Source organism: Coregonus lavaretus (assembly GCF_964263955.1).
Source record: "Coregonus lavaretus genome assembly, chromosome: 29".
NCBI lineage: Eukaryota > Metazoa > Chordata > Actinopteri > Salmoniformes > Salmonidae > Coregonus > Coregonus lavaretus.
In genome coordinates, this window is record NC_140016.1 from 19,221,702 (window position 1) to 19,234,799 (window position 13,098).

Below are 13,098 nucleotides of genomic sequence, written 5' to 3' on the forward strand. Positions count from 1 at the left end.
ATGTATAAACCCACTCACTTTTGGCAAGAAGCTTTAAGATTTGTAGGTTAACATATCTGGGTGCCTGTACATGCCTCCAGCTATTATGATCCATAAATCCTCACCATCTCCAAATGTTCATCCCAGAATAGAATAACCCTCACATCTCCACAGCCCCACTGACTACTCTATATATGGCTACCTATGGCATGGCCTTATTTCATCATCAATATCAGGGTCATATTACTCATCCACTCTACACTCTCTCTGAGAAAAGCACACTTTCAGGTTCTACCAAAAGACTGGACTTGCATCATGCTGTATTTTTCAGGAGAGGGGTTGGATGTACAAGCGTTTACACCTGAGAGTTAAGATAAATACATTCAGATTGCAGCCTAGTTGCAGGTCTGGTTGGGGGCTGTTCCCTTTAACTGCCCCCCCTCCCCCTCCCCACCCAAAGCTCTCTCTCTCTCTCTCTCTCTCTCTCTAATCACCCTGAGAGATTCCGCACTGCCCTAACAATTGTTTCACTCACTTTCTCTCAAATGAAGAAGGACCGGTTGGGAGAAAATCCAGAGAAGGAGAGAGTGAGGGAGACACGGCATTACATGACACACTTGACTTTAACACATCCCTGTGCGCACAGGGATCCCATCTGGCGCGTGCCCTCTCCCTCTCCGTAACCAATCTATCCTCTCCCCACAACACACAAACCGAGGCAGAGAGGAAGCTGTATACGACCTGGAGAGAGAGAAAGAGCTCCAAGAATATTTCTGTCTTCTATCAATTTTCTATCTCTCCCCCACCCCACTCTTCGGGTCTGGGTCGATGTTCCCGTTGGGGGATCGTTTTGAGTTGAAGGCACTCAAAACCGAGACATATCGACCTTTCCTGGATATAAGAACGTGAGTGGGACGCGAGAAGGAACCGGGAGTGAACCGATGTGCCCCTTGCCTACCCTCTCTCTACCCGCGCTCCAACCAATACATTACAGCGCACTAAGGAGCCACTTGGACCAACCAACCGAAAGAAAATCCGTGCACATGGGATGGTCTCCATATAACCTCCTTTTAAACTTGACCAATTAGGCTATACCAATTAGCCTTTTCATTTGCATAGTGGGCGACATTGTCACTTACAGTCCAGATAGGCTACTCTGGTGTTTACGGTAAGAACTCTCAATGAAGAAATCAGAGGATTTATGATCTCACGGTTACAGCCGGAGAAGCTCCTGCATGTCGGTTTAGGCCTACATCACCGGTAACGAGACTAGACAACCTCTGGTGATTTTACGTGACTTAGACATACATGGATATGCGAAATTCAGTTCTGCGTGGGGATAAATGAATGGCTTAAGGACAGGCGGCATATGGTCTGTAGGCGCAGCGGATTTAGTACCAAACAACACCGCCTCTCCAGAGCGCGTCCTCTCCGGGAGAGAGTGGACAGAGCAAACAACGCCTGAGGAATGCGGGCTCTGTTTCCCTGGATCTCCACCTCACCTGCGGGTCACCCCGCTGCACACACCAAAGTAAGTAACAGATTCGTATGAGGTAGGCTATTATGGATAGAGACACTCGTTTGCCGTATTGACACTCCATTTCTTTCCATGTGCGTCATTCTTTTCCACAGGGGTCTGTAGCCCAATTGTGCTCTTATGGTCGTTTGTGAACTGTTAACATTTGCATGATTGATCGTTATATAGCCTATCAACACATTGAACTGTGATTAGAAACTGCTCTTTTACTCCCTTCCCAGTTGAACGTTGACCGGGTGGAAGGCCGGTGACGCGAGCGGTCATGTTGAGACAAATCCTGCTGAATTCCACCAACGCACTAGACTTCGACCTAGGGATGGCCCTCCAGACGCACGAGACCGTGTCCGTTAACGCATCTCACGGATCGGTGAACATGGCGGCCCTGCTCAGGCCCACGGGCAGCAGGGGCGGGATGCGGGAGGAAGAGGAGCTGAACAAACCGGACCTAGCCACCTACTTGGTAATCTGTCTGGTGCTGTTTCTGCTCGTGCTGCTCATCGTTTTCTTCATCAACTGTCAGCTTAGGAACTCCTTCTTCGCCTCCATGCCCTACGATCGGTCTCTCCGAGAGGCCCGGACCTCATACAAATAGAATCCGTGACCCACTCAGCTGGTAACGTCTGTAGGACTAGGTAACTTGTGTTATGAATGTGTTCATGGAAGGATGTGTGATATTGACTATTTCAGCCAGTGCATGGTCCAAACGCTGTGCGTAACCGTTATGTGTTCATTTGGCACAATGATATAGAGACCTATTACGCACCCTGTTCCAAACTGCACTAAATGTAATTACGTGTAGGCCTATATAAATGTGTATGTTTTTTTGTTGTTGTATATAAAACATTTTATATTACAGCACTGTAATGCGCTCTTCTGCAGATCTATTGTGTAATTCTGATCTTAAAGTTTCATTCTTTGTATTGTGTAAAACCATGATTAAATATATTATATTTGTCCATCTAGTTCAATATGGCTATATGAAAATCATAGGGTGATAATGATGATGATGATGATGATGATGATGATGATGGGATGACGGCAGGTAGCTTAGTGGGTAAGAGCGTTGTGCCAGTAACCGAAAGGTCGCTGGTTCTAATCCCCGAGCCGACTAGGTGAAAAATCTGTCGATGTGCCCTTAAGCAAGGCACTTAACCCTAATTGCTCCTGTAAGTCGCTCTGGATAAGAGCGTCTGCTAAATGACTAAAATGTAAATGTAAATGGATGACACGGATTGATAGTTGAATATCCGAGACAAGAGGTTACATGACTGCATCCCTGTTTATCACGCGCTTTCATTTTTTTATTTTATTAAACCATCACTCACAATGTACTAGTTTAATTGCTCGCAGAACGAGTGGTTAACGCTGATATAAATCGCCCAAGACAAATTGACTATCTATCCTTTTATCCAGAGGCCTCGCTGTCTATGCCGACTCCACTCTGAAATATGTTGTCCCAAAACACCCTTGATGGAGAATGAGATACATATATCCTAATCCACTAGATGCCAAGACAGTTTTGTGACCACAGGGGAGTAGCCTGTGTGTGTGTGTGTGCGCGCGCGCGCGCGTAGTGTAGGCCTAGGCCGTGGCCCAACTGAATTACTTTCCAGATTGTAATTTCCTGTGTGTGCATCTTCATATAGCTAATTGCTTTCTACCATTTTCAGAGGAGGGCAGGTTTACATTGAAGGAATTCCTCAGCCAGCCTAGATAAAGACATTTTCATGAATTTGAGCAAGTTACATTTTATGGAAATTGCTGTGAGTGTTGAAGTGAAAATAATAGTCGACTACGCGTCAATTGGAGGCCTGCCCGCCTGGATTTGGTTCGACGCAGTCGGCACATTCTGAAGGAAAGATAAATACATATTGTGGAAAGATAGACCACTGCTAATGCTGCCTATACTCTAACGTAGCCCCATAATTCTAGTCGATTTTACTGCTAAGTCATTGAAACTTGTTGTGCTCAGAATCGTGATAATTTGATTTGTTTTAGACAAGGGTGAAACTTTCTTGACACTTGAATGACCCGGAGATAAATCAGGCCAACCGTTGACAGAAAACGAACCTGCTGTTCGTGTTTTAACCACTAGGTGGTAGCCTAAGACTGTCATTAGTCTTATCTTGAAATCTAAGGAAATAATTATTAAATTGTGAATCAAATTTAAGCTTATGAGGAAAATAGTATTTCCATATCACAATGAACTGCAGAGGTGGATTCGTTCTATTGTTGTGTCTGTTCTATTGTTGTGTCTGTTTGTGTTTTTAAGACATAGAGTGAGTAAAATAACATTCTCAACTCCATATGTTGGGATGGTTAAAAATATAGACTATGAACCACACCCCAAACACATTCTAACGGGATTTTGTCATGCTGGAGCTGAGCTGGAAAGAGTAAAATATGTCCCCAAAAATATAGGGGGAGGGGGGATTCTGAAATTATAGACTACTTTACTCAAAGCTACATTTCAATCACTTTAAATGTAGCCTTCAACTTTTCTATTTTTATTAAGCATGATTTGATTAATTTGTTTTGCGTCGTTCTACTTCACATGTGACTTTTGTTCACATTCATCAAATTTACAAGAACGATTTGAGGGCAACCCGTCCTTCTCCTGTAAATGTCATGTCTCTCAGGTGTAGTTCTAGTGCGCATGGCTCCTCCCCCATCCGTTCCAATTTGTTAGGACAGGAAGAAGACTACTGTGGACGTGTTTGAACGCTGTCACTCGGGAAAGTTAATTTGTTGCAGTAATGACACGAATTTGGGGAAACTATAATAATGGACTCAACAGTGACATGACCACGGTGTTGTATAGAAACAACTTGTGGTAGTAGGAAGAACCGTCAAAAAATTTTTTACCGAGTTTTAAGATATCTAGCTAGTCAGCCATCATTCTCTACCGCATAGACAGGGAGGCACTCAAAATTTGCGAGGATTACGGACAACCTCTTTCTTTGGGAAGACTATTGCGCAACATTAACTAGCTAGATGTAATGGTAAAGTTGTGTTTGGTGCAACAACAAAGAGTCGTCAAGAGTGGCTCCTATACATTTTCCTTCCGTTGTTTGGGGGTACTTTAAATTTCCCTCCTTTTTCAGTCACAGGCGGGGGGTTCGGGTTATTGGCTACAGCTAGCCACTTGCTAAAAGTAACTAGTCCAAAAGCAGTAAACTAGTACAGACAGTCCTCAGGGGCTACTCAGACCTTTTTTCGTCGGAAAGGACAGCTTTTGATAACTTGGTAGTGGGGCGTAAGTTTGTTTTGTGTAAAAATACGGAAATCACCGGGTGTGTTTTGGGGTTTATTTTTGTTCTCCCTTTGAGGAAATTGTCTAAATCACAATGGATCCTAATGCGGGGAATTCTGCCTCTGCTGCTACTCCCAAAAGCAAGAAGGACAAGAAAGAAAAGAAAAGTAATGAAGATGGAGACGGGAAAAAGAAATTTGTACGTATTCATTTAATATTTCACTGCTTGTGAGTTAGCTAGCTAACGCACTCCTGTTCAATGTTACTTTAGAGCTCTGATGACAACATGCTGAACAAGTGTGGACGCATCAACAGCTACTTTTTGGTAGAACAAGTGGCTTGTCATTATATCACTTGTATCTCTGCCTAGCAAACCTGCTTGTGATTATATTTAATTTGCAGCCAGTTATATTATAATATTATTCAGCGTGTTTTCCCACCACTCTGAAATCTGCAAGGCTAATGTCAAACCTTGGTTTGTGAACAAATGAGGAAGTAGGTAGCTATCCACCTTCTCAAACTCTGAAGCGTTGCAATGAGTGACATTGTAGCAAACGGCGTGACTCGCGGTTTGGAAACTGTAACCCGGTAGCAAGTTCGTGTTTGTTTTGGAGATGAAACGGTTAGGGTTTTTCACAGGTTACTGTCTCCGGATTGAACCGGGGTATAGTACAGTACATCATATGGAATACATGTTATTCTCTGTTCTGCACTTTCACACGCAGGCAAGGAATTTGCATGGTCTCCCTTGCGGGATAATATTCTGAAATGTCATTTACACGTCACAATAACATAAACGATTTTGAATGAGAAATATATTTAAATCATCAACAGAAAGAATATGTTACTTTGTATGGTAGAGTTAAACACTGACATGCGGTACATCGCGCTGGCTGTAGTAACCTGATGGAGGGGGATATAGTAACATCATAGCCAGTGAGAGTACCCATGGTAAGAATGGGTAATTCAATGTGATGAATGATATCAGCAAAATGTCCGCGATAAGTGGTCGGTGTCGATCATTTTCGGTTGTTCGCCTCAGCTCTAACACAGAGGTCATTAGATCAACCCTGCCTGGACACACCTCAAGCAGAAATAACCCTTCCCAGCATGCAACACTGCCCCCACCTGATGCCCATCCCACTAGACAGAGGCCACAGATTGGCTGATGATGAACCCTCTGACAGTAGTTCTACACACAGTGAGAGTTTTGTAACACTGTAACACAACCCTTGACCTCTGCCTGTTGAGTTGTTCAGTCTCTCATTAGCTGTGCGGGGGAAAGTAGGATACCTAGTCAGATGCACAACTGAATGCATTCAACTGAAATGTCTTCCATGTTTAACTCAACCACTCTGAATCAGAGAGGTGCGGGGGCTGCCTTAATCGACATCCATGTCATCGGCACCCAGGGAGCAGTTATTGTTGGGGGTTAACTGCCTTGCTCAAAGAACGGCAGATTTGTCCACCTTGCCTGCTCGGGGATTCAAACCAGCGACCTTTCAGTTAGTGGCCCAATGCTCTTAACCACTAGGCTTCCTGCCGATGAGTGCACCTGGCGGGGCAGCCCCTCTCTCTGGATAAGAGCATATTATAGCTCAGAGAATGAGAGCTCATGTGAAACTGGAGTGGTAAATGCACCTGGAGGAGCCTCTTGGATCTGAAGGAGGGAGGGGGAAATGGGGGGAGAGTCGTAGGGAGAATCGGGGAGAGGTAGGGGGTTGCAGGGGGATGGATATTATTAGTAGAGATTCCACAGTGGATTAAGAAAAAGAGCGGTGTTGTCGTTAGAGATGACATGGCTTTGAGCTTGAGTCAGATATATGCATGTAGAACAGAAAAACAGCATGCAGGGCTGCCTTTTACAGTCTTTTATGTCAAACAATAAACATCAAAATATATATCTGAACTTGGGGGGCCAAATACACGGCCGCCAGTTGGGGAACCCTGATATAGGCTTTGACTGTGGTGCCTAGTAAACCCTACAGGTGCAGAGTATGTAGCCTAAAGAGCGTGAGCTCGGTCTGTCCTAACTGGATAAGTGACTTGTGTAATAAAAGTCTGCTATGTCAGGGCAAGCAGGCAGAGGAATGCATTCGCTCACTGCAGGAATCTAATCTTCTACATACTTACATTTTTCCTCTCCTCTCCTTGACTGTTTCTTTTTCTGTTTTCTCTCATTTCATCACATTCACATGCTTTCTGTTGTGTTCGGTCTCTGTTTTATCTCATGATCATCTGGAAGGATGGAGCTTTGTTAGGCATGGATCATGAGTTCTTATCTTATCATTGATCCATTGTTCTATGCTACTGACGTAGCCCACTAGGTGATGATCGGTATTGTAGGCCCATGTGTTGAGTCATTGAAATGGGTGTGGATTGGGTGGGTGTTCTGTGATATTTGTCCCAGTGTCAGTCAGGCTGGACACAGCTAGTCAACTCACTGAGGAGAAAGTAACAGAGGTGATAAACCATGTCAAATCAAATGTAATTTGTCACATACACGTGTTTAGCAGATGTTATTGCGGGTGTAGCGAAATGCTTGTGCTTCTAGCTCCGACAGTGCAGTAATATCTAACAAGTAATATCTAACAATTTCACAACATATACCCAATACACACAAATCTAAGTAAGGAATGGAATTAAGAATATATACATAGATGGACGAGCAATGACAGAGCGGCATAGACTAAGATACAGTAGAATATTATAGAATAGAATACAGTATATACATATGAGATGAGTAGTGCAAGATATGTAAACATTATTAAAGTGACTAGTGTTCAATTTCTTAAAGTGGTCAGTGATTTATATAGGCGGCAGCAGCCTCTAATGTGCTAGTGATGACTATTTAACAGTCTGATGGCCTTGAGATATAAGCTGTTTTTCAGTCTCTCGGTCCCAGCTTTGATGCACCTGTACTGACCTCACCTTCTGGATGATAGCGGGGTGAACAGGCAGTGGCTCGGGTGGTTGATGTCCTTGATGATCTTTTTGGCCTTCCTGTGACTGGGTGCTGTAGGTGTCCTGGAGGGCGGGTAGTTTGCCCCCAGTAATCCGTTCAGCAGACCGCACCACCCTCTGGAGAGCCCTGCGGTTGCAGGCGGTGCAGTTGCCGTACCAGGCGGTGATACAGCCCGACAGGATGCTCTCAATGGTGCATCTGTAAAAGTTTGAGGGTTTTAGGTGCCAAGCCAAATTTCTTCAGCCTCCTGAGGTTGAAGAGGCTCTGTTGCGCCTTCACCACACTGTCTGCGTGGGTGGGCCATTTCAGTTTGTCAGTGATGGCCAAGTCCACGATCATCTCCTTTGTTTTGTTGATGTTGAGTGAGAGGTTATCTTCCTGGCACCACACTCCCAGAGCCCTCACCTCCTCCCTGTAGGCTATCTCATCATTGTTGGTAATCAAGCCTACTACTGTTGTGTCGTCTGCAAACTTGATGATTGAGTTGCTTGGCCACACAGTCATTTGACAGCCTCTGCTCTTCAAACATGCTGGCTAAAGAGCTGTGTCAAGAACCATGTCGGTGTATATCTCTGTGTGTTGGTGTGCATTCTGCATTATAATTGTGTGTGTGCACCTGCCTGCTTATGTGTGTGTGTGAGGGCGGCGAAGAACAGAGAACACCTCATTCTGTGCTACTTAGCTAACTTCTTTAGTAAATCCCTCTTTCTTCCCTTTTTAGGACGTTAAACAAGTGCCTGTCTGTGTGCATGTACCCCACTGCCTTGGTTTATTGAATGTTCCAGTCTGTCTGCATGTACCCCACTGCCTTGGTTTATTGAATGTTCCAGTCTGTCTGCATGTACCCCACTGCCTTGGTTTATTGAATGTTCCAGTCTGTCTGCATGTACCCCACTGCCTTGGTTTATTGAATGTTCCAGTCTGTCTGCATGTACCCCACTGCCTTGGTTTATTGAATGTTCCAGTCTGTCTGCATGTACCCCACTGCCTTGGTTTATTGAATGTTCCACACTTAACTGCACTGATTTAGGTTCCACCTGTCTTTGATGGTGAATGCTTTTTCTGTTGGAGTCAGTTGAGTTGAGTGAACGAACACCCATTATATAGTGGGGAGAACAAGTATTTGATACACTGACGATTTTGCAGGTTTTCCTACTTACAAAGCATGTAGAGGTCTGTAATTTTTATCATATGTACACTTCAACTGTGAGAGACAGAATCTAAAACAAAAATCCAGAAAATCACATTGTATGATTTTTAAGTAATTAATTTGCATTTTATTGCATGACATAATTATTTGATCACCTACCAACCAGTAAGAATTCCTGCTCTCACAGACCTGTTCGTTTTTCTTTAGGAAGCCCTCCTGTTCTCCACTCATTACTTGTATTAACTGCACCTGTTTGAACTCGTTACCTGTATAAAAGACACCTGTCCACACACTCAATCAAACAGACTCCAACCTCTCCACAATGGCCAAGACCAGAGAGCTGTGTAAGGACATCAGGGATACAATTGTAGACCTGCACAAGGCTGGGATGGGCTACAGGACAATAGGCAAGCAGCTTGGTGAGAAGGCAACAACTGTTGGCGCAATTATTAGAAAATTGGAAGAAGTTCAAGATGACGGTCAATCACCCTCGGTCTGGGGCTCCATGCAAGATCTCACCTCGTGGGGCATCAATGATCATGAGGAAGGTGAGGGATCATCCCAGAACTACACGGCAGGACCTGGTCAATGACCTGAAGAGAGCTGGAACCACAGTCTCAAAGAAAACCATTAGTAACACACTACGCCGTCATGGATTAAAATCCTGCAGCGCACGCAAGGTCCCCCTGCTCAAGCCAGCGCATGTCCAGGCCCGTCTGAAGTTTGCCAATGACCATCTGGATGATCCAGAGGAGAATGAGAGTAGGTCATGTGGTCTGATGAGACAAAAATATAGTTTTTTGGTCTAAACTCCACTCGCCGTGTTTGGAGGAAGAAGAAGGATGAGTACAACCCCAAGAACACCATCCCAACCGTGAAGCATGGAGGTGGAAACATCATTCTTTGGGGATGCTTTTCTGCAAAGGGGACAGGACGACCGCACCGTATTGAGGGGAGGATGGATGGGGCCATGTATCGCGAGATCTTGAAGATGGGTCGTGGCTGGGTCTTCCAGCATGACAATGACCCGAAACACACAGCCAGGGCAACTAAGGAGTGGCTCCGTAAGAAGCATCTCAAGGTCCTGGAGTGGCCTAGCCAGTCTCCAGACCTGAACCCAATAGAACATCTTTGGAGGGAGCTGAAAGTCCGTATTGCCCAGCAACAGCCCCGAAACCTGAAGGATCTGGAGAAGGTCTGTCTGGAGGAGTGGGCCAAAATCCCTGCTGCAGTGTGTGCAAACCTGGTCAAGATCTACAGGAAACGTATTATCTCTGTAATTGCAAACAAAGGTTTCTGTACCAAATATTAAGTTCTGCTTTTCTGATGTATGAAATACTTATGTCATGCAATAAAATGCAAATTAATTACTTAAAAATCATACAATGTGATTTTCTGGATTTTTGTTTTAGTGTACCTATGATAAAAATTACAGACCTCTACATGCTTTGAAAGTAGGAAAATCGGCAGTGTATCATACTTGTTCTCCCCACTGTATATGTTTTGTTCTGTCCATCTCACCTCTGTTTTATCACTGATAAATGCTTGCTTTTGACACATTCTATGAACTCATGCTGCTTTCCATCCTCGCCAAGCCACAGTGCTCGCAGTCCCATTAGTAGGGGCAAAGCGATGTTTAATCTAAATATTGTATTAATGTGGTCTGGAGGTGTTTGAACTCTAATATTAAACTTTCAGTCTCTGGTGTGTTTGTCTCTGGGCTGTTCTGTGACAACATGGGCTAACCTTTTAAACTCTTCAGTTGTATTGAAAGAATGGGAGTCATTTCTGCTTTTCTTTGTCAAACACATCCTTTTTCTTGGACGCGGGCGTTTCTTGTTTAAATGTTTATTTTCATTTATGAAAACAGTTAGGCTGCAGTACAAATCCAGCTATTACCTCATTTTACTATCTCAATGTTCCTTTACTATGTTGCAAGACTTTAGAAAGCCAGTTTGAGTTAGTAACTGTGCATGTACATATCTGCTTGTTATTCGCTAAACAAAGACACAAACCTTCTGACTCTTCAGTCTATATTGTTGCAGGAAGTTGTGCAAAAATTAGAAACAGGAAGTTTCCTTTTTTTTCCCCATTACCCATTCTGTCACTACACTACCCCTCCTCTCCATCCATTGTGGCAGGACCCAGAGGCACCAGCGTGGGTAGTAAATACAGTTACACAACTCAACTCACTGTTGATATTTTTGAACATACTCTTAATCTGAGAAGGAGTACTAGGCTACCTCGTGTCTGAGAAGGAGTACTAGGCTACCTCATGTCTGAGAAGGAGTACTAGGCTACCTCATGTCTGAGAAGGAGTACTAGGTTACCTCATGTCTGAGAAGGAGTGCTAGGCTACCTCATGTCTGAGAAGGAGTACTAGGCTACCTCGTGTCTGAGAAGGAGTACTGGTCTACCTCATGTCTGAGAAGGAGTACTGGTCTACCTCATGTCTGAGAAGGAGTACTGGTCTACCTCATGTCTGAGAAGGAGTACTAGGCTACCTCATGTCGTAAGCATGCAAGGCTTTACTCCCATCAGTGAGAGCCAATGGACAGAAAGACAAGCAGGAAACACACAGAGAGCGATGAACCAGGGGATGGCATAACTCAACTGAAACCCTGTTAACCTGCACTGTTTAGCCTACCACACACACACACACACACACACACACCCTTCTAGTATCAGTGGATGGCATTCCTCAGCTAACCCCTGGTCATCCCAGGCACCTTGTTAAACTGCCATGATGTTTCTCTGTCACTGCGTCTGACCCATGTGTCAGGTGAGAACCTAACCTCTGATCCTCATGGTCGTTGCAGGCCTGCTCAGCTACACGCCCGTTTGTTCAAGGGATTATTCACTGAACCCTGGCCGGCCAGCATGCTAGTTAGTGATGGGGGGAAAAATCGATAGTTACATATCACAATATTATATTTGGACAATCATATCGATATTTGACTTGTTTGCTACTGCAGTTAGCATTAGCTAGCGCTTGTCGGCTGTACTTGCGCCAAAACTCAGGTATTTGTCATCCTACAGCTTGTTCTCCATCTACTTTTTAAATAGTGATTCAACATGTTTTTAGCACTTTTATTTCCCTGACTGATTTAAAATGTATTTTCTCATCATCTCTCTTGTCTCTCTGCAGCATACATATAGTGAGCAATATGTTTGGAACATGAAATCGCAATAAAATCACAGTATCAAATTGCAATACATATAGAATCGAGAGAATCGCAATACATATCTTATCGGCACCTAAGTATCGTGATAATATCGTATTGTAAGGTCCCTGGTAATTCCCAGGCCTAAAGATAGTACAGGGTGTCTGAGCTGTGTGTGCAGCCATCAGGCGTGCATAGTGCTTGGATCTGCCAAGCATGTCATGCAAACGCACGCCCAATCGACCACATCTAGATCCTCTGTGTGACTGATCACTTACAGCAGTTATCCATTCCAGCTGGTAGTCTTTATTTCCTGCTGTGGCTTTTCCACCTGTAGGTTCTGCAGCAGGTTACATCACCATAGTAACGCACACTTCCTGATCTGAGCTGTCTAATAGGAGAGTGCTGCACAACTTACTGAGGTGTCTCACATCACCCAGACTGAACATGAGGATATCTTAGGGTCAAATGAACTTGAAATTGCCCATTAGTCTATAATCTTGTAATATTGGATTTTATCCCAAGAGTATCAACTGAGTGAGACACTAAACTGGTATCGTTAAGTCATGGTGAAATTCTCGACTCCCCACTAGCCCTGGAGTAGGGAGTCGTTTGTGTGTGTAGCTCTGTACTGACGGCCAGGGAGGTTGAACTACGACGATCAGCAGTGACTTACCTACCTGCATCTAAGTGCTCACTCAGATACTCTCATGGACGTGCAGACATAGACACACACACACACACTAGAGGGGGCTTTGTTCGAAGGCTTCTTGTCTAATCCACCCCAAAGCACTAATTTCTATGAATAAGTGTTATGTGAAAACAAATTTTTTTGGGAACACATTTTTAATTTTGTCGTTATAACAAGGTTGGTAGCAACATGTGAAAATTGTTTTGGAAATCTGTTGCCAGCTCAAGTCGACAAAAAAAACCACAATCCAATGCTCTCTCTCTGGAATGGATAGCTGATTAGGTGATCTGGAGTGAAGGTAATTGTTTTAAAAGCGTTATGAAATGTGATTTATGTGCTATCACCAATGACGAGAACCA

The 13,098-nt window shown here is 44.1% G+C and overlaps 2 protein-coding genes across 2 annotated transcripts in view; both read left to right on the plus strand.

Annotated features, from left to right (window-relative positions):
- The first annotated feature begins 1,463 nt into the window (after positions 1 to 1,463).
- Positions 1,464 to 2,127, plus strand: LOC311105129 (small integral membrane protein 32-like). Its single transcript, XM_084147153.1, has 2 exons — positions 1,464 to 1,510; positions 1,738 to 2,127. Exon 2 carries the CDS (start codon positions 1,779 to 1,781, stop codon positions 2,106 to 2,108), a length of 330 nt encoding a protein of 109 aa, XP_084003279.1. The 5' UTR covers positions 1,464 to 1,510; positions 1,738 to 1,778; the 3' UTR covers positions 2,109 to 2,127.
- A 2,140-nt stretch (positions 2,128 to 4,267) lies between these two features.
- The window catches only part of LOC311105126 (protein diaphanous homolog 1-like), a 47,753-nt gene continuing 38,922 nt past the window's right edge, over positions 4,268 to 13,098 (plus strand). The window contains exon 1 of the mRNA XM_084147149.1: positions 4,268 to 4,968. Coding sequence (XP_084003275.1) covers positions 4,864 to 4,968 — 105 coding nt within the window. The 5' untranslated portion in view covers positions 4,268 to 4,863. The remainder of the gene's footprint in view (positions 4,969 to 13,098) is intronic.